The sequence below is a fragment of the Elaeis guineensis genome, chromosome 8 (genome assembly GCF_000442705.2).
Source record: "Elaeis guineensis isolate ETL-2024a chromosome 8, EG11, whole genome shotgun sequence".
NCBI lineage: Eukaryota > Viridiplantae > Streptophyta > Magnoliopsida > Arecales > Arecaceae > Elaeis > Elaeis guineensis.
In genome coordinates this window covers 16,999,800-17,010,219 of record NC_026000.2, presented here as the reverse complement: position 1 = coordinate 17,010,219, position 10,420 = coordinate 16,999,800, and the positions used below count along the sequence as shown (strand labels likewise).

Here is a 10,420-nt window from a genome sequence, read left to right as displayed (position 1 = left end):
CCATCGGAGGCCGTGCCGGTGGAAGAAGGCAATGAGGGTCAAGAAAAAAATGGCCGACCGACTGTCTCTTCTTTTCACGTGCGATCATCCCCTTGAAACTTTTGGATCTCAATAGACCGATGGTTTTCCCTTGAATGTAGGTGACTGCCGTCAAGGAGATGATGGCGACCTATCAATCGGTTAGTTTTCGATCACCGTCGGTTGGATTTTATAAAGAAGGATGTCGGTTTTGGCCCCTCTCCTTTTACTACCCATCGTGAGAAAGAAGACTGTGAGATGGATGGCGGTGGCGGGAAAGACGACGGTGAGGGCCACGATGGCGGCAACCCTACCGTCGGAGGCATGGACGAACGACGAGTGGCACTGTGTGGAGAGGGAGGGAGGGGAGGCACGAGGGAGCGACGGGTAACACCACGCGAAAGTGGAGAGGAGAGGAGGGCAGTTTCATCAAAAAAATTTATTGTAAGATTACCAAAATAATGGTAATCTAAATAGCCATTCCTCTCCTTGATAATCTAGATTACTTCTTGATGATAATTTAGACTACCAATCTAAAAAGCATACCAAATATAATAATCTAATGGGACTCTTTTAAATTACCAACGATCTAGTTAGATTGTCAACTACCAAACGCAACCTAAATTCTATGTTGCACTTGCAGTAGAAACAGAATTTTTATAATTAATACATCAAATCTGAACCCCAAGCCTCATAGTGTTGGAATCTACTTAATCACTTGAAATTTGAACCCATTATGTACTACAATTTGGAATAACGATTTTACAGCAGGTCCATTAGCAAAGTTGCCCGATACGACCACGCCAGCAGATTTTCATATCTCAAAATAGGATTTTTATAGGATAGACTAAGACTGAAAATAGATTAAATATTGGCACATCCATATTTGTATTTATATATTTTTTTAACAAATATAACATAGATATGAATATTAAACATATACTAAAATTAATATCCATATTTCATCTAAATGAATACGGACACAAATTTGATATTAAGGATATCTATATTTATCCTTTGCAGATACAAAAAAAAGTCAAATATTAATTGTATTCATATTTTTTCTAGCCAATTAATATTAGTCTCAGGTTGAACTTGTGAGCCTTTCACTTCCCCTTCCCAAGCCTCATCCCCTTTGCAAGAAGCCATTCACGGTCTCCACTACCAACTGGAAGCTTATCTGCAAGATCCTAATCTCCCTGTCCAATGGAATGGCTATCGACATCATACAAAGTTGAAGTTTGGAAGGTTAGATAGCAAAGGGACAGGAGATGGTGCTCGGCAGCAACTAGCGGCGGCACAGTTGTGAAGCGGTCGATGTGATTTACAACTGTTTGTGCTCATATAATTAATGTTGGGTTTTTTTGCTTGTGTTTGGTGATTATTGTCATCAATATTGTAGTAGATCAGTTAATTCCATACGTTCGTTTCTTCTAGTTACTGTTAATTATTTTTCTCCAACATCTTAATAGTTAGTTGCAGCATTAGAAGAGGATAATCATTAAGGGGACATGCATGAATGTTTTCCCACCATTTCTTTATTTTTTTAGCGGACATAAAGCTCTCCTTAAGTTGAGCTATTTCATTTGACTTCATTTCCAATAACTAGAAAACGATGTGGACATGTCCATGATGGAAGAGAAGCACTTTCATGAACATTAAGAATAGAGTAATTATTTGCCTAACATAATATTTCAGATGATCAAAGACTATCTATGGCTTCCTTCCATTTATATGGGGATGATTTATGATGTTACCATAAGTATGAAGGTTCTCATGTTTATATCACTTAGGATTATATTGTGACAGCTTGCTAGTCTGACACTTAGGTTAATTAAAAATTTTATCGTTGGTTGTTTCAGTTAGTCGCTTATATAATGATAAATGTTTCATTCTACCAATCTCACTACTATTATTAGATTTGCAAACTTATAAGTGGAGAAATAGCTCAAGCCAAGCAAACCTGAGTACAGAACCACCAAGTCACCACCTCCTCCCAGTAAAAGACTGACTTATACTTACTGAAGCAAGAGACAGAAGAAAAAAAGGGTTTGTGTTATATTGTGATGAAAAGGTACAAAATTATTCTTCAAAATTATGAGACTACATCCATGGAGAGGAGGAACAAATCCATAATATGTTGATGACCACAAAAGACTTACACTAACCAAAGCAAGAAAAAGAAGAGAAAAGAGTTTGCATTATAATTGTGATAAAAAGGTACAAAATTATTCTTCTAAATTATTAGTACATCCAATTGAGAGGAAAAACAAGTCCATAATATGTTGATGACCACAAAAGAGAGAAAAAATGTTAGAGCTCTCTTCAAACTTTTTTCAAGGCTACAGCTGCTCAAACCGTGCAAGTAAAGGGGTTGATCAATTGTAGACATAACTTTTTTCATTGATTCAAGTAGCACTCATAATTTCTAAGATACAAGTGTCATCAAGTGAGCCATAATTTTTATATCAATAGTGCTTGCTGATCAACTTGAAGTCATAGCGGCCAATAGAAAATGACTTCAAAATGAAGGCAAGTGTTCTAATCAAATTTTAACCATATAAGGATTTCATATCATAGTAAATTACTTCAGCCTTCCATTTCAAGATTGTGATGTTGTCCTTGAAGCATATGTACTTTGAGATCCATTTGTAGACACTTGATTTTTTTTTTTTTTTTTTTTTTTGATGCCTCAAAAGAAGACCAAAGTGTCATGATATCTGGTGATTCAACACTTTGAGAATTTAAAGCCTAACCATCTTGCATAGCTCGACACGTGCATTACATTCATTGATTTTACAAGAGAAAGGACTCAGCAAAATTAAAATCTTATTGAGAATAAACTATATGCTGTTGATAAACACTACCTACCAAACTGTCTGCCAAGATTAGAAAAATACATACTATCAGGCAATGCTAGCTGATGATCAATATGGTACTTGTTAGCGGCCTTGGCCAACGAGAGAAAATATATTGGTTTGTAACATATTGAACATAACATTTTGGAAGCAAAGAAAAAGAGTAAGGCTAGAGAGGAGGAAGGAGAGGAAGGGAGAAAGGAGGAAGTGGAAGGAGTAGAAGGGAGCAATGGAGGGGACTCACCTAGGCTAGATCCGAATGAGGAGGTGGCGCTTGCGTTGGTAATGGAGATATCCAAGGCGGGCATGGGGCTTGACGTTGCACCTTTGCATGTGATCTTTTGCATGTGATCTTCTCAGATAGAGACCACGGAAAACAGAAGAGTCATCCATACCCAATTTGAAAGTAAAGCCCAGTCCAGAGACAAGCAGAGCAAGAAGGGGGTACCAGATGATTGGGATATGTGCTGATTTGCATTGATGCAGTTCCATTTGCAAAGAAACTGATGCAGTTTTACTGCCGGAAACAAATATCTGACAGTTAAAAATAAAGACTCAATCATGCAAAATCATATGCAAACCTCCACCAAAATCAGATACAACATTGAGTTTCAAGCATATATTGTCCTTTAATAGCGACTATCATAAACTCATCAGAGAATATAATCGTACAGTTCTTCCCTGTACTGCATCTCCTTGGTTTAAGATCTTTCTAGCAACTCTCCCCTTTGTGATATCGGCGAACAAATGATTTCAGAGTGAGGCAGTTAATGCTTTCTGGGAATCCACGGACCTCAGCACTTCCTCCCCCATCTTCCTGCACCCTACCAATGTCTGAATAAAAACAAAAGGAAGGAGGAAAAGTCATCACAGACTGACTTCAGTATAACAAAAATTCTAAATAGCAGGCCGAAATCTAGTAGCTCAAATGTTTTAGGCAGTTTGATCAGATTCATGGTTTCTCTAGAAATTTCATAAATGCAGGTTAATTCTAGCCCCCAACTGGTCTTTTAGGTTTTATAGGAGTCCCTCCATTCCATAAAGATAGCCAGAAATTCAGTACCAATTCTTACTATTCAGAGCATATTGCCCACTGTAAAATGGTCTCAAAATGCTAATCATTATGCTGAACCTTGAAATCAAACCCATACAGATGGATCAGATTTTGGAGCAGCCCAAAACAGAAAAGAACCAGTTCAATCAGGCCCTTGCTGCTTCTTTGAGCAAGGCAGTCAAACATAGCGCTGAGCAGGAATTTTATTTGCAGTGAAAGTAATCTTATTTAGCTAAGTTTTTTCTTTGTATTAGATCTATCAATTAGGAATCTTTTTATAAAACTTTGCATGTCCAACTCTGAGAGGTTGACTGTAAAGTCCAGAAAAAGGATTCAAATTGGAAGGTTATTGCTGGCCAAATAATCCAGATTAGGATTGATCTTAGCCTGCTGTCTTTGGGAATTCATTTCAGAGTCCTAATTAGGGAAGGAAGGAAACTGGTCACGCTTGTTAAAAGGCATTAGTGACCTGCAATACAAGGAATCGATTTTGTATTCAGAAATTGAGATTGAAAGAAAAGACCACAGACTTCTAATCTAACTCAAATTTACTGCTGTTCAATGGCAGACTTCTCACTAATTTTCAGATTAAATCAATCTATTTGCAAACTTGCAGCAGATTCATATTTTGTAGCTCATTATCCAACTGGAGGTACATCAATTTGGTATCAGAGAAAGCAGATCCAAACGATGCACCTACAATGAGCAAAACAGGGACAAGATTACAGATCTCACTAAATTACATGCTAAGCTAGATGACAAGTTCACTCATTTGGAAGCTTCGTTGTGGTCAGCACAACCTATTGTTGCAGTTCCACCATCATTCCAAACTCCTGGCTGCAATCTTATCTATACAGTCAAAAATGAGCCTACTGAACTACAGCATCTCAGTCTGGCCACAATACAAGAAAAGAATTTAGCTATCAGATGAAAACAAACAGTAGAGGGGGGAAGGGGGGGTGGCTCCATCTTGATCTGAGTGAATGGGTTCGAAATATGGAAACAGCCCTTTTGCACACAAGGGAAAAGCTGCATACAATTGACCCTCCCAGAATGGAGGGAGCCTCGTGCATTGGAACAACCTTTTAGATGAAAACAAACAGTTGAAGATCCAATCATGGAAGAAATCAAGAAACTATTCTAATAGAATCAAGTCTGTCAAAGGTCAACTCTATGATGGGTCCATGTTCATAAATTCAATAGTTTTAGATCTTACAACCAAAGATGAGGATCATCCAGTCAAGATCCCTAAGCAGCCAATAATATTAATCATGCACCGCTTCTTCGATCCATTTCATCATAAGCTGACAGTTCCAATTATCAATATCTTCTTGCAATTTAACAAGAAGATTGTGAATATTGAGAATAAAGCCTGCTACAGTTATCCAACAGACCTATCATGAGAAGAAATCAAGTTAGACACCACTATCAAGCTTTAGAGATCCAAGGGTGGGATAAAGCATGTGGCATTACCCTGAGGATCATGGGACATGATAAAGCACACCGGAAGGAAACTGGTGCACTCCAAAACAGACATGGACTCGTGCAGTCAGGCCCTTGCTGGTTCTGTAGGCAATGCAGTCAAACATGGCTTTGACCAGGTCTTCTGTTTGCACTAAAGGTTATCTTATTTAGCTAATTTTTTCTTTTTATTAAATATATCAATTAGGGTCTTTAGGAAACTTTAGGTGTCCAGGTTTGAGAGGCCCTAGATTGATTGCAGAATCGAGCAAAGGATTCAATTAGGAAGTTTGCTGACTGATAATCCCGAATGGGATTGATCTTAACCAGCCGTCTTTGGAATTTGCTTTAGAGTCCTAATTAGGAAAGAAAGGAGACAGGTAATGCCCAATGGGCATTAGCAGCATGTACATGGGACAGATTTCGTATCTAGAAATTGATATTGAAAGGAAAGGATGAAGGCCTCCTTTTTTGTCCTCCCTTCTTCCTATCTCCTTTTTTCCTCCCTTATTCTCTCCTATTGAAACTTGCATAAAGAGTCTTTTGACATGTCAGAGTTTTCAAATAAACTTTCATCGAGGCTGCAAGGACATGACCATTGGTTTATCCTACTAGAATCAAGCATGACTAATATGTAAAAAGAACTCTTATTGTTGAATGAAAATATAACAGGGAATATCAAGCCTGGCAACTATATAGACAGGTCCCACATATCAAAATGTACTAAAAAGGATGGTACAAACTAGGTGGAAGGGAAAATTTTTTCACATCTGCTACAATCACAAATATAGACAACACAAAATGCATTAATATAAGAAATTTAATAAACAAACATACATGCTAGAGAAGACAGATTAGCATGTCATTTAACATATGCACACAAGATTGAAAGGTAGCAAACAATGACCTTGTTCTTGAAATTGTGTATAAGACATACTTGATTCATTAATTCAGCAGATAATGAGGCAAGTTTTCTCATCTCCAATCATGATCCCTCATTCATTCATATAGAAACTATATCTTCTGTCCTAACTCTTGTCTGACTAGGAAAGCAATGGGCATGAAGCCTCTCTTGTCTGACTAGGAAATCAATACCAAATGAATATGCATTGCAAACTGAGTTGCAAACTCAAACTTAGACAGCTTCGAACTTGGATGGCGGATGTATTCTCTCACTTGCTGAAACAGGTAGAAGCAGAGTGGTAAAAATCAAGTATCATGGCATGGAAAATTGATAATCCAAAGAAATCATCAGATCAGGCTGATTATGGAATCATACCCTAGAATGGTTTCGAAGTTAGCCTTTCTACAGGATGTATGACATGAAATGATACCCTGGCCAGTGAGTTGTTGTTGTTGTTTAGCACACCTGTCCAACATTGAGAGAATTTTGACAATGGCAGCAGGGTAGGGGAGCAGCACAAAGATGTCAACTAAAAGGAGCATCAATCACTTCATCGGAATCATCCTCTGAAAATGAATCAGAATAAAAATCACAGATTTCACTGGACGAAGTGTAGCCACCAGAGTTGTCATCCTTGTCTGCATCCATCGTGGGGGTATCACCAGTGCCAGGCCCTCCCAGCTCCATCTCCATCTCCTTAGGGGGAGTCCTCCTTCCTCTCGCCGGCATCCCTGCCCTCATCATCGCCAAATACCTCTCTCTGATTTCAACAAGGGGATGTTTTATGAGAAGGTCTCGGCCACCGCAATATGCTTCCCTGAGCACGACCGTCTGTGTCCCCAGCTTCTGCGACAAGTAGAAGATCCCTGGGTGGCGCTCGAACACCTTGGTGAACTTCTGGGGCAGGCCCAGCGGCTTCCGCAGGTTGCTTACGTTCCTCCGCTCCGTCTTCTTCCCGAGGGTGAGGTGCAGGAGCTCGTGGAAGACTCCCACGATCCTCTTCTCGGAGACGTCGGTCCGGGGGTCGAGACCCGAAGCGTCGGAGTAGGGGCTCGTGTAGGGCAGCGTCTGCCACTCCTGCAGCCACGCCATGCACTTCTTCTTCAGCCCGTAGCCCCTCGTGAACCTCACCGGGAACGCCAGGCACTCCCCGTCCTCGTGTCGCTCCCTGGCGGCCTTCTGGAGCTCCGAGACGGCGAGGCGGTCGTCCCACGACGCCAGCTTCAGCCAGATGCGCTCGTCGCCGGGAGGCCGGACGAGATCGAAGAAGTGCGGGTAGCGGGGGACGAAGGTCCGGTGATAGTCTGGCTGCAGGCCCATGTCCCACCTCAGCTGGTCCACGGTATGGAGGGGAAGGGCGCGGCCGGTGGTGAGCATGAGGAGCCGGCGGAGGCGGTCGACGAGGTCCATCTCGGCATGGCGGAGGACCTGGAGCTCTCGGCAGCGGAGGCGGAGGGCGTCGTCGGTGAGGGCGAAGCAGGGGATGCGCCTGCCGGCGCCGGGGGCGGAGGACTCGCGGAAGACGGCCGGGAAGCGGCGCAAGAAGACGGTTAGCTTAAGCCCATCTGGGAGGCCGAGCTGGCGGCGGCGCCTGGAGAGCTCGTTGGCGGGGACGCGGCCACGAGGGTCGGAGGAGATGCGCTCGAGCAGGTGGAGTGCGGGGAGAAGGTGCCGCTCGCGGGCCACTACCGAATCAAGGGTTCGGTCCTTCACCCACTTCAGCTTCACGTTCACCAGCGACACCCGCTGCTCCACCGCGAAGGGGAGGGGGTGGCGCCGCCGTTGCGATCGCCGGATGATCCACCACACCATGTTTTCTCCGCTCGCCCCGTGCCGAGCACGGATCCCCTGCGGTGCGCCGGCTCAGCCCGATCCTGTCACTAGTCAACTTCTCTCAAAACCCATTAAAAAAAAAAAAAAAAAATCTAATTTTACAATGGGGAGGAAGGCGACAGCGGAACCAGCGGGAAATGGAGCGAGGAGAGCGGGGAGGAGATGGGTGTCCGCCAAGGCTCGGGAAGGATTCGAAGCACAAAAATAAATAAATAAATAAATAAATAAATAATAAAAAAAATAAAATCCGATTGAGACTTCTGAGAAGGGAACATCGTTATCGCAAGAACAGAGCCCTATAAATTGAAAATTTTGTAGCCAAAATCCTTTCGACGAAATTAAGCTCTCAAAACCTCAAGGGATGAACTCACACCGCCACAACTCGCATTAAATCCCAGAAAAAACCCCAACAGGAACCACCCTCCGGTGCTCTCCTTCCCCACGGATCTCCGGAAAAGAGAATGAAAAGAAAAAGAAGAAGATGCGAAAAGAACAAAAAATAATAATAATAATAATCAACTTATGTGGGAAAGGGCCAAACCTTTTAATTTTTTCCGCCTTTCCTTTGTTTTCGTTGATTTTTCCAATGTTTTCCCTCGATTTTTCCCGCAGTTTTTTCCGTCCTCGGGAGTCTCGATCGGGTGCCGGGTGGGAGGCTCGCGGCCGAGCATCTTTGCTGGTATAAGTATAGTATCAAACGAACGCTAGAAATTTTGAACCATGCCATATGGGTTAAGGAAACAGTTAGCCTATTCAAGGATTTGGAGTTCAAACTCACTTGTCCATTTTTTAATAAAAGTTTATAAAATATATATACACGATCGAATAGTGGATAGTTGAGGAATAAAACTTAAATTCATCCTAAACTCAAACAAATTTTAATTTTAAATTTTAAATCTTATAAGATATGCTAAATTGATCCTAAGGTTCATATCCGAAAAAATCTGTTCGACTATTATTTTTAGAAAAAGGAAGAGAGAAAACAACCAAAAAGAGATAATAAGAGATAAATATGAAGCTTATCTTGAGGAAAAGGTCTAGATAATGATCACCAACACCCAAGATGGAAGGCAGAACAATGAAAGGGGTGGTTGCCAAAGGAGCTGAGGGGCAAAGGCGCAATGAGGAGAAGAGAAGAACACTAAACAGAGGTTGGGATCAAGATCAAGTCATAAATCGATATTAAATCAAGCTGTGTCTAGCTGCATCCAAATTGGATACGATATCAAGTTGATGGTTTAATGAGTCGGATCTAATTTTGCATCTTGTAAGATGTCATCTCTCTAAATTGACATTTATGCATAACATAAGTTGAGTTTTTTAAAATTAGTTTCGGGATCCTATATTTAAATTTATTATATATAGTCCAAAAAAACATCCAAAAACTAGTATAAATATAGTTGATAGTTTTCGATTGTATGAAATTACAATATATATATATATATATTTGATTTATAAAATTAATAATTAAAAAATAAATTTAAAATTACAGATTATATTTATTGATTGATTTTAAGATTTAATATTTAATATTTAAATATTAAATATCAAATATTTAATATTATAACCTATTTCTTTAATCATTTTGATTAATATTTTGTTATGAAACTTAATTCAGTAATACTCTAATAATTTTTTTTAATTTTTATATTTTTAGTTTAAATAAAGAGATTACGATAGATGAAGATTAACATGAATGTAAGTTTATCGGTTAATAAAAATATTATATGTTATATTATATGAAATATATATATATATATATATATATATTGATAAAATATTTTAGATTTTTATTTTGATTCAAATTAAATTCCATCACAAAGCATGGGTTACATACTAGTGAATAAAAAGAGGTAGATGAGGCATCATCGTGGACCATGGCAGGTAGGGATAGCAATTAGATTAAATTAGATCGAATATGAGTTGGATCAAAAATTTATCTATCTCAATCTGATCTATTTATTAAATAGATCAAATAATTAAATCTAAATTTGATCTGTTTATTAAATAAGTAATTCAATCCGATCTACATAATTTATTTATTAAATAAATTAAATTAGATTAAATATATTAACGCATTGAGTTAAATAGATTAGAAATAGATTAAACAGATCGAAAGTTTAAAAATTTGAATCTAATCTATTTAATAAATAGGTCCAAATAAATTGATTTGTTTATAAACTAAACTTATTTATGTCAAATCGAAATCTATTTAAAGTGAGTCATTGATGGGTTGGATCATAAATTGCCATCCTTAATAGTGGGGTTCCAACGCTTCCCAATCCATTTCAA

At 39.5% G+C, this 10,420-nt stretch overlaps 1 protein-coding gene across 12 annotated transcripts; it reads right to left on the bottom strand.

Annotated features, from left to right (window-relative positions):
* Nucleotides 1-998: 998 nt before the first annotated feature.
* Nucleotides 999-8,821, bottom strand: LOC105050035 (protein WHAT'S THIS FACTOR 9, mitochondrial). 12 transcript variants are annotated; one of them, XM_073262166.1, is made up of 6 exons: nucleotides 6,671-8,447; nucleotides 6,329-6,570; nucleotides 3,549-3,710; nucleotides 3,121-3,393; nucleotides 1,982-2,039; nucleotides 999-1,217 (listed from the first exon to the last, which is right to left on the bottom strand). In XM_073262166.1, the coding sequence occupies exon 1, from the start codon at nucleotides 8,105-8,107 to the stop codon at nucleotides 6,821-6,823; it is 1,287 nt and encodes a 428-aa protein (XP_073118267.1). In that variant the 5' UTR covers nucleotides 8,108-8,447; the 3' UTR covers nucleotides 999-1,217; nucleotides 1,982-2,039; nucleotides 3,121-3,393; nucleotides 3,549-3,710; nucleotides 6,329-6,570; nucleotides 6,671-6,820. The 12 variants fall into 12 exon arrangements, with proteins under 12 accessions (XP_073118267.1, XP_073118269.1, XP_073118272.1 ...); XM_073262171.1 differs by lacking the exon at nucleotides 999-1,217 and having other exon boundaries at nucleotides 1,228-2,039; nucleotides 3,121-3,228; nucleotides 3,325-3,393; XM_073262168.1 differs by lacking the exon at nucleotides 1,982-2,039.
* Between the last annotated feature and the right edge of the window lie 1,599 nt (nucleotides 8,822-10,420).

Excerpts from the sequence above, each read along its gene's own strand:
- LOC105050035 (XM_029266097.2), bottom strand. The coding sequence starts at position 8,107 with ATGGTGTGGTGGATCATCCGGCGATCGCAACGGCGGCGCCACCCCCTC.